Source organism: Amphibalanus amphitrite, unplaced genomic scaffold (genome assembly GCF_019059575.1).
Source record: "Amphibalanus amphitrite isolate SeventyFive unplaced genomic scaffold, NRLGWU_Aamphi_draft 000288F_arrow, whole genome shotgun sequence".
NCBI lineage: Eukaryota > Metazoa > Arthropoda > Thecostraca > Balanomorpha > Balanidae > Amphibalanus > Amphibalanus amphitrite.
The window spans coordinates 306,811-320,637 of NW_024881783.1; the positions used below are offsets into that span (position 1 = coordinate 306,811).

General features: G+C 52.3%; 1 protein-coding gene across 1 annotated transcript in view; it reads left to right on the forward strand.

The window, feature by feature from the left end:
- Window positions 1-13,827, forward strand: part of LOC122387525 (pleckstrin homology-like domain family B member 1) — a 67,656-nt gene that overhangs the window by 20,149 nt on the left and 33,680 nt on the right. The window contains exon 5 of the mRNA XM_043377789.1: window positions 2,104-2,270. Coding sequence (XP_043233724.1) covers window positions 2,104-2,270 — 167 coding nt within the window. The remainder of the gene's footprint in view (window positions 1-2,103; window positions 2,271-13,827) is intronic.

A 13,827-nucleotide genomic window follows, 5' to 3' on the forward strand; every position in this document is an offset into this window, starting at 1 on the left:
TGCAGTGCCGCGCAGTTTGGTGTAGGGTGTCGTGCTTTACTGTGTCGCGTCGTGCCGGGCCGTACGCTGCAGTACAGTGTGTCGGGCCGTCCATCTCAGGTAGTGGCGTGTCGCTCCTAGTCACCGTACACCGGACGACGTCGCTCCGTCTGTCCGTCTCTGTCTATGTGTGGGCGCATGTTAGTCGTCTAGCCATCTCGACTCGGCGGCGTCAGGCGGGCTCCTCAGTGGGTGAGTTGTGAGTCTGTCTGCGGACGAAGGCCGTCCCTCCTCCCGAGCTGACTGACTGCACCCCTGGGACCGTGATGCGTTTCGCTGCAGACCCGGACCCCCGCGGTCTTGACAAGGATGGACATTAGGCAGAGGCATCGTTCCATAATGTAACGACGCGCTGCGTTGAATTGCCATCCAGGGGCCTAAGATTGATTCAGAGCGGTTCAGCAGCGACGCTGTCAGGTCGACTAGCTGGAATGCCGACTGCAACAGAAGGTGGGAGGCTCCGTGGTGGGCTGTGCCGCTGTTTCGCTGAGCGAGCGCCGTTTGCGGTGGTGCGTTACGCTCGGAAAGATGTGCCGACACGCCGGTGGAACAGTGACGGAATGTGTTTACTGACGTGCCGCCGACCTGACCGCCGCCGTGGTTATTTTCATAGCGGGCGGCGGAGGCGTCCCATGATGCGCTCAGCACATGTGACGCGGAGACTGCAGTCGCCCTGGGAAGGCCCTGTGCTCTGACCCAGACACCCGATCAGCGGGGTGGGCGCGCCAGTCAGGGCGGCGGCGACTGACGCAATGCTGGCAGAAACAGTCTGCTGCGAGACATCTCCCTTCGATCTTCACTTCTCACTGTCTTGGGCAGCTGTTTATCGCAATGGAAATATGTCAGCGTGCTGCCAATAAGCTCTCCACTCCAGTGTTATCTCCGGTTTGACGTCACAGATCGTCCACGACTGTCTCGGCTGGCCTGTTCGCATCCACGCGCCAGCACTGTGACCAGATGGCCGCTCGTTAACATTCCCGGCTATCGCGGAAGCCTGCTCCATGTAATGCATCGGTCGTGCACGCTGCAGGAACGACTGACTCCGCCTGTGCGTGAGCATGCACCCGGCCAGTGACCTCTCTCTCCCCTCCTCCACCTGCCCCCTGCTCTGCTTCGCCCCGCTCCGGGCCGATCACTGAATCCGATATGCCTGGATTGCGCCCGCCCGCACCCCGGCAGAGCTGCAGTCGAGGCCACTGACGCCGTCCAGCCCGACCCGCCCTGCGCGGCTGGGCTCCCCGGACCGGTGGCTTACAGTCTGTCGATGGTGATATCTCGGGTGGACCGTGCGCACGGCCTGCACAGTGACCGTGCAAATAATCTAACGGCGATGATTTGTGGCTGCAATTACGTCCTCGCTGGCGCTCTAGCGCTGACGACCGAGCGATAGATTTGGATGGCCGTCCGATGATGGTAGGCAGGCGTCCCGCCTGCCACTGCGTTGATCTACATCTCTTGGCTCAGGCAGTGAGGCCTTGGTACCGCGCCGCCGTCTCGGTATGGGTATTGGATGCAGATTATCTGCTGATGAAGTGGATATTGTATAGAGCTGCTGCGTCTCGCTCTCTCGGTTGGTTAACCGGTGGTATGATCTCGCGATATGCTGCTACTGCACGGTTATGCGGTACTGATCATCACACGATTACTGTGATGGTACTCATATGTCATAAGTTTATCGACCACTGGTTTAGACATCTACTGGTGATTTCTCAGTTACGGTGTTCATCTGGCGCAAAATGAGCCGACTAGAGTTTATCAGCTGACTTGAATTTATCGGCTGACTGTTTATGTTAAACTTGTTACGTAACGACAAGAATCAGTGGTCATGGTACTTGTAAAAGAACGTGATTTTGCGCATTTTCGCAAGTTGTGTCTACCTCAAACACTTCACTGAATCCCAAAGTGACCGTCACGAATTGAACGTTGGTGCTCTCTAGGTCAGCACTAGCACCAGTGCATAGTGTGCGTATGTTGACCTAAGTGTATATAGAAAAACTGCTGACCCGCCCGCTGTCCCCCCCCCCCCTCTCCCTAACCTCCGTCTCCGTCTTCTGCCACCATCAGGTACCTCAGGACCACCCGGACTCAGCCGACGCCCTGCAGCAGCTGGAACAGTCGCGTCTGGACGAGATCCTACACATGTGTGCCGAGTATGACAGTCAGATGGCCGGCGGACCGCTCTCCGGCCCTGCCGCCCGGCCGCCCGACTCGCCGGCAGTAGCGCACAGGAGGTATGATGAGGGACAAGCGTGGGGTCTGGGGGTAGGGGAACTGGGAAGGGGTCAGGGGCGTAACTTTGTATACTTTTGGGGAGGCAGGTGCCCCCCCAACTTGAAATTCTGCCACCCCAACATTCCGTTTGCCCCCCCCCCCCAACCTTGGTGGGCGCCCCTTGGCCTGAAAGGCGCCCTCACGGGCCAGCGGCGTCATAGGAGCGCGGGCGCCATCTTTCAAGGGGGCGCCATCGCCTATGAAAATGGGATGCGTGAGAGGGGAACCTCTGAGACCGTGGGGCGCCTGCATGCGAAAGAGGGGCGCCCATGAAGTCCTCAGGGGCGCCTCAATGCAAAACACGGGCGCCTGAGATGGCCACAGCGGCGCCTGCATGCGAAAGAGGGGCACTTTATTGGCCTCTGAGGCCCTTCGGGGTGCCTCTGAGGTCTATAGTTTAGGGGCGCCCATGTAGCAGGCTACATCTTTAACATTTAACGTAGAATCTTTTCGGCACGGCTTGGTCCGGCAGTCTCTCCCCCCCCCCCCCGCAGTCCGGTCACAGGCCTAGCCCTCCATTCACTCACCCATCGCTGCTACCGGGTGACGCACAGCTGAGCGGAGCGCTGCTGCTGCGCTCCCCTCCCCTCTCATTATTCACCCCCCCCCCCCCCCCCAGTCACCAGGCCCACCATCCCCACACATCACTTTTCTTCATCTCCCGCAACGAGCACTGTCCGTGGGAATAGCCGCAGTAGACACATCTGCGAGAAGACGATGCCGCCTACATCAGTACGAACCGTCGAGGCACAGCTGAGTCAACAAGCTACGTCAGGACCGCGGCCGGCGGCGGCGGCGAGCGAGCACGTTAAGGTACTCTGTCACTTGTCACGTACTCTGTCAGGTACCACAACAGCTGCGCCGCGCTGAGTCACATGGTGGGAATGGCACAACCAGGAAGATCCTATGGCAAGCAAAAACGCAGTAGTTCCAGAGGTCTTCGCAATGGGCAACCGTTAAACTCTCATTACGACGCCCGCCTATGGAGACAGCTACCGCAAGATGAGCGATTCGAACCTCCTCAAATAACGCTGCATCAGCAAAAGATGTCAACAGATCATGGAGCAGTGTCAAGGATGGAGGCCGGCTGGAGCACATAGCCCCCTTTGTCGGTGTACAGCAACCCAGGGTGAGCGACCCGGCAGAACGACTTCAAGGTGACCTCCACAACAAGCCGCAAGCAATGACCTGTAGTTCCAGAGATCTCCGCAGAGGAAGAAGGCGCTGCGTTACGGCCACGCCCCGGTACGGTGGGCGGAGCAAGAGTGACGTCACAGGGGCGTTGGCGGCAGACGAAACGGGAGGAAACAAAAGTTTGAATAAAATGAAATTGAAGAATCAAAATTAAAACTCGAAAATCACAAACCTTTCGGGGATTGTTTTATGCCAGCGATTACTAAAATGATAAAGCACTCAACACGAAGACGATTCGACGGCCAAAAAATTGCAGACACAGAGGAGCAAGGTGACTAAACAGGACAGAGGGCGCCATCTTACGGCCCACCCACCAGAAGAAGGCAGAGGAAGATGACGTCGCAAGGGCGTGGCAGTCACCCCCCCCCCCCCCCCAACTATAAAAGGGTGCGCCACCCAACCAGAGGGAGAATCACAGTCGAGCAGCCGAGAGTCACAGTCCACAGCTGGAGCCGGAGACGCCATCTGGGAGCCGCCGTCAGTCCGGGGTCACCCGCGAGAAGCCTCTTCAGTTCGAGCGACCAGAACCGAGGACAGCAGCCGACGCTTGTGACCACACTGAGAAGCGGAAGCGCAGAGAAACTCCAGAATGTGAGTGTTGCTGAAAAGTCTGCTCAATCCCTGATCCTTGCCCCCCCCCCCCTCTGCCCGGTTGCCGTGCCAGTGACGACTGCCAAACAATTTCTGTTGCCATACAATGCACTCTCAATTGGAATTGGAAAACTTAAATTACTTTGAACTTATTGGTCCAGACACCCTAGTAGCATCTTAGGATCTGAATTGTGAGGTCATGTCAGAGTCGCCAGCAAACCGTTATTGTCAGTTGGAGTTCACGATTAGGCCGAGAGCGAGATTCGAAAATTTACATAAGCAGCTCAGTGTCACGAACGCTGAAATTGATGACAGGATGCGTGACAGCGTTGAAATGTCTTTGTTTTCGGTCAAGCTGGTTCGTTCGATTTATTATGGGCGATGGCCAGGTGCGTTTTGAGGTTGGAACGTTTGTGAAATTAAGGGTTTAGATTCGTGCTGTATTCACACAAAGTTGCATTGTGAAATCATTGGTAATATTGCTGTAGGAATTAATTGCGAAGTCGAAATCAATTATGGAACAGGTAAATACGGCTGAAAAGGAATGTAATGTTTTAAGGTGGCGACTGATTCATGCGATCGATCTATGAATATGGCTATGAGTTATGATTTTCGACAGATACGAATGCTTGAGCTTACGGCGGAATTTCTTCTGTTACTTAGGGGCAGAGTTGTGAGCAGTGGTTTGAGGTTGACGGTTTGACACTTTGCGACTTAAGATGGTCACTTTGCGTCATTAAAATTGTGAAATGTCGAGTAACAGGTAGATGTAGAATTGTTTGTGGTTAGAACTCATATGCGACTAATATAGGTACCGATCGTTGTGCTTTTGTAGAATAAATACTAGAAAGGACCATCTTTGTTGGGAAACGATTAAATGGGACAGGAATTGAATTTAAAAAAAAAACTTACGTGGAATGGAGCTGATGAGATGTCGACCAGAGAGATATTGCAGCGATATTTTACCAGATTCACACTCACTGACACATCCGGTGAATCTGCCCGGCCAGAAGAGACACCACGCACGAGCACTGTACCACGAGTGTTGACGCGCCCATAGCGGTGTGACTGACTGACGGTGTCGACGCGGCGCCGGCCGGCGGTCGTGGTAATCGTCGTTCCCGACGCGGGCGTTGAGCCGCCAGAGGGCGCGAGGAGCAACCACAACAGGGGCAGTGGGTTAGCCGTAATTGGGGCGCGGGCGGTAGGTGAAGGTCATTGCATAGGAGCATGGTTAGTTGTGGAAAGTTGCAACAGGATAAGAACGTAAACAGTTAATGCATAATTTTAAATATGACATGCTATATGATATCTAGGACTGCAGTTCGTTTGATGTGCATTGGTTACTGCTAATAGGATGATTTAAATTAGATTTTCTATGAAAGGCTAGGGACCCCTATGGCAATGTTCTGGCACTTTATAAAGATAATTTGTATAGGTAACTAGTAGCCCGTCAGAAGCTATCGAACGAGTTTCAAGGAGTCATTTCCGTTTGAGCATTCAGTAATTCACTATGATACGGTGGATCACAACCAGACGGCAGATCGGTGCGTACTAATTGGTTCTAGATCATCTGATTAAATCAAGAGCGGTTCAAGGTCTACTAGGATTGTATACGAGAACTGATGGTTGGATTCACGAGTGCAGCAGAAGTTATGACTTCAGATTACGATTTGGTTTGGATAAATAATGCGTTTCTGTTATTCGTGTTCTTGTGAGTTAGCGCCAATAATTATTCCACCAATATTGGCACAGGGCATTGTGAGGCACAGACGGCTTGTTTGCCCGTCTCCTATGGCGTAACGTTTACCAGCATGACTGTATGAGACACAGATGCACTTCTCTAAACCCACGTCCAGACCGGAATGTTAAGAGGGACACACCGTCACGTACGCAGGGCATATGCACGTTTTCCGCCAGTGGTACCGGCCACTGTTAATTTTCCCGCTTAGGTAACACTGGGTGAGAAGGCAGTGAGAGGTTTCTACGGCAGGGGGAAGGGGAAGATTGGCACAGTGCAGTGGAGAGTAAGTTATGCCAAAGGCAAGAAGCCGAGGGTCAGGGGTGAGTCACCCAAAGGGCGGATAAGTCGAGCCGTAGTGTCCCGGATAAGTCCTCATACTTATTTCGTAAAGGTACTTTGATCGGTACTGGACAGCCTCAGGGGAGGGAAGAATGTACTCCAGGACACGTAAGGCCTTGAAGAGTAAATCCCATGGTTTAAAGATAGTTCCAGGATATGAACTGTGGTCCCTGGGTCGTGAACGGGAATGTTACACGCGGACCGGAAGAGGGCATAGGTAATCTCTCCCGGTAGAGAGATAAGTCGGATATAAATCGTGTATGTGTGTACCATAAGTCTATCGGACGTGTAGTGAATCCCATAAATTAGTAGGGTGGATATTTGTGTATTTATTCTGGACGGCCCTGCGATAAGTATCTTTGTCGCCGGTTAGCGGAGCATGCAAATGGATTTCGGAAAGAGACATTTATCTCGCCGGGGAGATCGTCGTCAGCCAGACACCTAACACTATCGGAGGGAATTTCGGGGGCTGCTAAATCGATTGGGGTGAGTGAATGGAGGGCAAATGCGTTGTGTGGATGAGCGGAAGAATGATGAAGGATAAATCTTAGGATAAGGCCGATAGGAGTTAAGCAGAACTCAGGTTGGGCAGTCAAGCTAATGATTCTCGAGGGCAACTAAACTAGCAACGCTAATACGAATTAAGTGGGCAATTTTTCTTAATGGGGAGGCCAGTGATATAGGAATGGGTGACTGGACGAATGATCACATTCCATTAATCAATGTAATTACCACCCATAAGTTTGGCAGTGGTCATCGGGACTTCGAATGCCCTGTCCTTCACCTGCCCAACTGTGCCGCAAACCCAGCTGATCGGATCCCTCTATCCCTAATCCGAGCAGTGAAGAAGCATCTCGTGCATCATGGTCTATACAATGAACAGAATCATCAAGCCTCTAAATTAAAAAGCATCTTCCATCAGATGTATTTGTATGCAAGGTGGATCTGTATCTACATCTCTCCCAGGTGGACGTCATCTCAAGATCTCTATCTGGATACCTACATCTCCCTCAGGTGGATCTCAACACCATCTCAGGATCTACATCTCTCTCTCTCAGGTGGATCTTCATCACTATCAAGATCCCTCTCTACATCTCTATCTCGGGATCTCTTCAACGACTCTCAGGTTCCCCTGTTTCACCAGCTCTACTATCGAGTTCCTTCCAGCAGCGAATCTCTCTTCTGCTACACCGCCGAACAGCAGTGGACCGCGCTGTTAGAGGGACCGAAAAGATGCAGCTTTTTATCCCTTCTTTCCTCTTTTCTCTTATTTCCCTCGCTACAAATGGCGCCCAAAACGTGGGGATTTGATAATTCTCAAATTGTGAAGCTGGTAGACTGGCACATGCCGCCGAACCCGAAGTTGATGAATTGAAAGTCAACCGTATGGAGAAGAGGAAGAAGTTGAAGAATAGAGCAGGTGTTCGAAATACTGGCAGCGGTGGAAATGAGCGTGCTGCAGGGGTCGATATGAAGAAAGAGGATGAGCTAAAGAAAGTTGTGTGAAGATGATGAAGCTTATGATGGTGGCTGATGACAGGAAAGTTGAAGAATTGAGCAGGTGTTCGAAATACTGACAGCAGTGGAAATGAACGTGCTGCAGGGGTCGACGTGAAGGAACTGATGAGAGGAAGCGGTCTTACGAATACTGAAAAGGACATAGAAGAAGTTGTTGAAGATAAGATAAGGAAATGAAGCTGTCTCATGAACAAAGGATCAGACTAATACAGAAGACAGGCCGAAAATGAAACTTGACAATTGTTTGCATCAGCATATCAATTCTTCTACGTTCTGCTGTACAACAAGTCCAAGTCACGGTCAGCTGCTGTATTGCAAAGGAGAGCTCGAACTTTCTAGAGTATTGAGGATAAAAGGACAGCAATATCAAAAGCAGAAGAGGAAGAAGAACAGGCGGAATGCTCGTGTTGTACTGAATCAAAATCAAACACGGTCGTCTTCACAAACACAGCCAAGGCGATTATCATGTTGGTGAACGAGGAGAGGGTGCCAGGATGCTGCAAGACCAACTGCCAAACGATCCATTCAGATAGGCTGCTGCAGAGATCACCCACATGGGCTGCTGCGACGGCTGTCACCTGGTCCGCCGAAAGGTCGCTACCTGAGCTGCCACGGAGGTCACCTGTGCTGCCACGGAGGATGCATTGCCCTCGCGTGCTGCCTCGGAGGTCAATCACCTGAGCGGCCGCGGAAGTCGCCTACCTGAGCTGCCACGGAGGTTGTCACCGGGTCTGCCACGAAGGTCACCTACCCGGGCTGCCATGGAGGTCACCCACTTGAGCTGCCGCGGAAGTCGCATACCTGAGCTGCCACGGATGTCACCTGTGCTGCCACGGAGGATGCATTGCCCTCGCGTGCTGCCCCGTGGGTCACTCAACTGAGCTGCCGCGGAAGTCGCCTACCTGAGCTGCCACGGGGGATGCATTGCCATCGCGTGCTGCCTAGGGGGTCACTCACCTGAGCTGCCGCGGAAGTCGCCTACCTGAGCTACCACAGAGGCTGTCACCGGGTCTGCCACGAGGGTCACCTACCTGGGCTGCCACGGAAGTCGCCTACCTGAGCTACAACGGAGGCTGTCACGGGTCTGCCACGATGGTCACCCAACCGGGCTGCCACGGGGATGCATTGCCCTCGCGTGCTGCCGCGGGGGACACCCACCTGAGCTGCCATGGAGGTCGCTCACCTGAGCTGCCACGGAGCCTGCCACCCGGGCGGCCACGGAGGTCGCGGCAGGGCCGGCCATGGAGGTCGCCTACCCGGACTGCCACGGAGGTGTCATCCACCTGGGCTGCCACGTAGGCTGCCCACACGGGCCGCCGTGCAAGCTGCCCACCCGGGCTGCCATGGAGCCCGCCGTCCGGGCTGCTGTGGAATCTTCCCACCCTGGCTGCCGTGGAGGCAGCCCCACCCAGGCTGCCATGGCAGGCTGCCACCCGGGCTGCCGTGAAGGCTGCCACCCGAACTGCTGTGGAGGCCGCCCACCTGGGCTGCTATAGAGGTCTTCACCCTCCTGAGAAGCCACTTGCCGGACGGCCACCGACGACATCGGACTAACCAAAGTGGTTGGTGCACGTGACCCGGATCTGGTGAACGACAAACTGAGGTGGGGACGAGGAACAGCAGGTGCGTGTGTGTACTGTACTAGGTATACGATGTCATTTTGTAGGCGTTGCGGAACTTAACATGATTGTGTAAATTTAGATGAGTAAGGGGTGTGACTTTTTTTTTGTATGAGTTGCGAGGACGCAACTAGGGTTGTTTGGACTGAAGATGTAGCAGGCTACATCTTTAACATTTAACGTAGAATCTTTTCGGCACGGCTTGGTCCGGCAGTCTCTCCCCCCCCCCCCGCAGTCCGGTCACAGGCCTAGCCCTCCATTCACTCACCCATCGCTGCTACCGGGTGACGCACAGCTGAGCGGAGCGCTGCTGCTGCGCTCCCCTCCCCTCTCATTATTCACCCCCCCCCCCCCCCCCCCCCCCCAGTCACCAGGCCCACCATCCCCACACATCACTTTTCTTCATCTCCCGCAACGAGCACTGTCCGTGGGAATAGCCGCAGTAGACACATCTGCGAGAAGACGATGCCGCCTACATCAGTACGAACCGTCGAGGCACAGCTGAGTCAACAAGCTACGTCAGGACCGCGGCCGGCGGCGGCGGCGAGCGAGCACGTTAAGGTACTCTGTCACTTGTCACGTACTCTGTCAGGTACCACAACAGCTGCGCCGCGCTGAGTCACATGGTGGGAATGGCACAACCAGGAAGATCCTATGGCAAGCAAAAACGCAGTAGTTCCAGAGGTCTTCGCAATGGGCAACCGTTAAACTCTCATTACGACGCCCGCCTATGGAGACAGCTACCGCAAGATGAGCGATTCGAACCTCCTCAAATAACGCTGCATCAGCAAAAGATGTCAACAGATCATGGAGCAGTGTCAAGGATGGAGGCCGGCTGGAGCACATAGCCCCCTTTGTCGGTGTACAGCAACCCAGGGTGAGCGACCCGGCAGAACGACTTCAAGGTGACCTCCACAACAAGCCGCAAGCAATGACCTGTAGTTCCAGAGATCTCCGCAGAGGAAGAAGGCGCTGCGTTACGGCCACGCCCCGGTACGGTGGGCGGAGCAAGAGTGACGTCACAGGGGCGTTGGCGGCAGACGAAACGGGAGGAAACAAAAGTTTGAATAAAATGAAATTGAAGAATCAAAATTAAAACTCGAAAATCACAAACCTTTCGGGGATTGTTTTATGCCAGCGATTACTAAAATGATAAAGCACTCAACACGAAGACGATTCGACGGCCAAAAAATTGCAGACACAGAGGAGCAAGGTGACTAAACAGGACAGAGGGCGCCATCTTACGGCCCACCCACCAGAAGAAGGCAGAGGAAGATGACGTCGCAAGGGCGTGGCAGTCACCCCCCCCCCCCCCAACTATAAAAGGGTGCGCCACCCAACCAGAGGGAGAATCACAGTCGAGCAGCCGAGAGTCACAGTCCACAGCTGGAGCCGGAGACGCCATCTGGGAGCCGCCGTCAGTCCGGGGTCACCCGCGAGAAGCCTCTTCAGTTCGAGCGACCAGAACCGAGGACAGCAGCCGACGCTTGTGACCACACTGAGAAGCGGAAGCGCAGAGAAACTCCAGAATGTGAGTGTTGCTGAAAAGTCTGCTCAATCCCTGATCCTTGCCCCCCCCCCCCCTCTGCCCGGTTGCCGTGCCAGTGACGACTGCCAAACAATTTCTGTTGCCATACAATGCACTCTCAATTGGAATTGGAAAACTTAAATTACTTTGAACTTATTGGTCCAGACACCCTAGTAGCATCTTAGGATCTGAATTGTGAGGTCATGTCAGAGTCGCCAGCAAACCGTTATTGTCAGTTGGAGTTCACGATTAGGCCGAGAGCGAGATTCGAAAATTTACATAAGCAGCTCAGTGTCACGAACGCTGAAATTGATGACAGGATGCGTGACAGCGTTGAAATGTCTTTGTTTTCGGTCAAGCTGGTTCGTTCGATTTATTATGGGCGATGGCCAGGTGCGTTTTGAGGTTGGAACGTTTGTGAAATTAAGGGTTTAGATTCGTGCTGTATTCACACAAAGTTGCATTGTGAAATCATTGGTAATATTGCTGTAGGAATTAATTGCGAAGTCGAAATCAATTATGGAACAGGTAAATACGGCTGAAAAGGAATGTAATGTTTTAAGGTGGCGACTGATTCATGCGATCGATCTATGAATATGGCTATGAGTTATGATTTTCGACAGATACGAATGCTTGAGCTTACGGCGGAATTTCTTCTGTTACTTAGGGGCAGAGTTGTGAGCAGTGGTTTGAGGTTGACGGTTTGACACTTTGCGACTTAAGATGGTCACTTTGCGTCATTAAAATTGTGAAATGTCGAGTAACAGGTAGATGTAGAATTGTTTGTGGTTAGAACTCATATGCGACTAATATAGGTACCGATCGTTGTGCTTTTGTAGAATAAATACTAGAAAGGACCATCTTTGTTGGGAAACGATTAAATGGGACAGGAATTGAATTTAAAAAAAAAACTTACGTGGAATGGAGCTGATGAGATGTCGACCAGAGAGATATTGCAGCGATATTTTACCAGATTCACACTCACTGACACATCCGGTGAATCTGCCCGGCCAGAAGAGACACCACGCACGAGCACTGTACCACGAGTGTTGACGCGCCCATAGCGGTGTGACTGACTGACGGTGTCGACGCGGCGCCGGCCGGCGGTCGTGGTAATCGTCGTTCCCGACGCGGGCGTTGAGCCGCCAGAGGGCGCGAGGAGCAACCACAACAGGGGCAGTGGGTTAGCCGTAATTGGGGCGCGGGCGGTAGGTGAAGGTCATTGCATAGGAGCATGGTTAGTTGTGGAAAGTTGCAACAGGATAAGAACGTAAACAGTTAATGCATAATTTTAAATATGACATGCTATATGATATCTAGGACTGCAGTTCGTTTGATGTGCATTGGTTACTGCTAATAGGATGATTTAAATTAGATTTTCTATGAAAGGCTAGGGACCCCTATGGCAATGTTCTGGCACTTTATAAAGATAATTTGTATAGGTAACTAGTAGCCCGTCAGAAGCTATCGAACGAGTTTCAAGGAGTCATTTCCGTTTGAGCATTCAGTAATTCACTATGATACGGTGGATCACAACCAGACGGCAGATCGGTGCGTACTAATTGGTTCTAGATCATCTGATTAAATCAAGAGCGGTTCAAGGTCTACTAGGATTGTATACGAGAACTGATGGTTGGATTCACGAGTGCAGCAGAAGTTATGACTTCAGATTACGATTTGGTTTGGATAAATAATGCGTTTCTGTTATTCGTGTTCTTGTGAGTTAGCGCCAATAATTATTCCACCAATATTGGCACAGGGCATTGTGAGGCACAGACGGCTTGTTTGCCCGTCTCCTATGGCGTAACGTTTACCAGCATGACTGTATGAGACACAGATGCACTTCTCTAAACCCACGTCCAGACCGGAATGTTAAGAGGGACACACCGTCACGTACGCAGGGCATATGCACGTTTTCCGCCAGTGGTACCGGCCACTGTTAATTTTCCCGCTTAGGTAACACTGGGTGAGAAGGCAGTGAGAGGTTTCTACGGCAGGGGGAAGGGGAAGATTGGCACAGTGCAGTGGAGAGTAAGTTATGCCAAAGGCAAGAAGCCGAGGGTCAGGGGTGAGTCACCCAAAGGGCGGATAAGTCGAGCCGTAGTGTCCCGGATAAGTCCTCATACTTATTTCGTAAAGGTACTTTGATCGGTACTGGACAGCCTCAGGGGAGGGAAGAATGTACTCCAGGACACGTAAGGCCTTGAAGAGTAAATCCCATGGTTTAAAGATAGTTCCAGGATATGAACTGTGGTCCCTGGGTCGTGAACGGGAATGTTACACGCGGACCGGAAGAGGGCATAGGTAATCTCTCCCGGTAGAGAGATAAGTCGGATATAAATCGTGTATGTGTGTACCATAAGTCTATCGGACGTGTAGTGAATCCCATAAATTAGTAGGGTGGATATTTGTGTATTTATTCTGGACGGCCCTGCGATAAGTATCTTTGTCGCCGGTTAGCGGAGCATGCAAATGGATTTCGGAAAGAGACATTTATCTCGCCGGGGAGATCGTCGTCAGCCAGACACCTAACACTATCGGAGGGAATTTCGGGGGCTGCTAAATCGATTGGGGTGAGTGAATGGAGGGCAAATGCGTTGTGTGGATGAGCGGAAGAATGATGAAGGATAAATCTTAGGATAAGGCCGATAGGAGTTAAGCAGAACTCAGGTTGGGCAGTCAAGCTAATGATTCTCGAGGGCAACTAAACTAGCAACGCTAATACGAATTAAGTGGGCAATTTTTCTTAATGGGGAGGCCAGTGATATAGGAATGGGTGACTGGACGAATGATCACATTCCATTAATCAATGTAATTACCACCCATAAGTTTGGCAGTGGTCATCGGGACTTCGAATGCCCTGTCCTTCACCTGCCCAACTGTGCCGCAAACCCAGCTGATCGGATCCCTCTATCCCTAATCCGAGCAGTGAAGAAGCATCTCGTGCATCATGGTCTATACAATGAACAGAATCATCAAGCCTC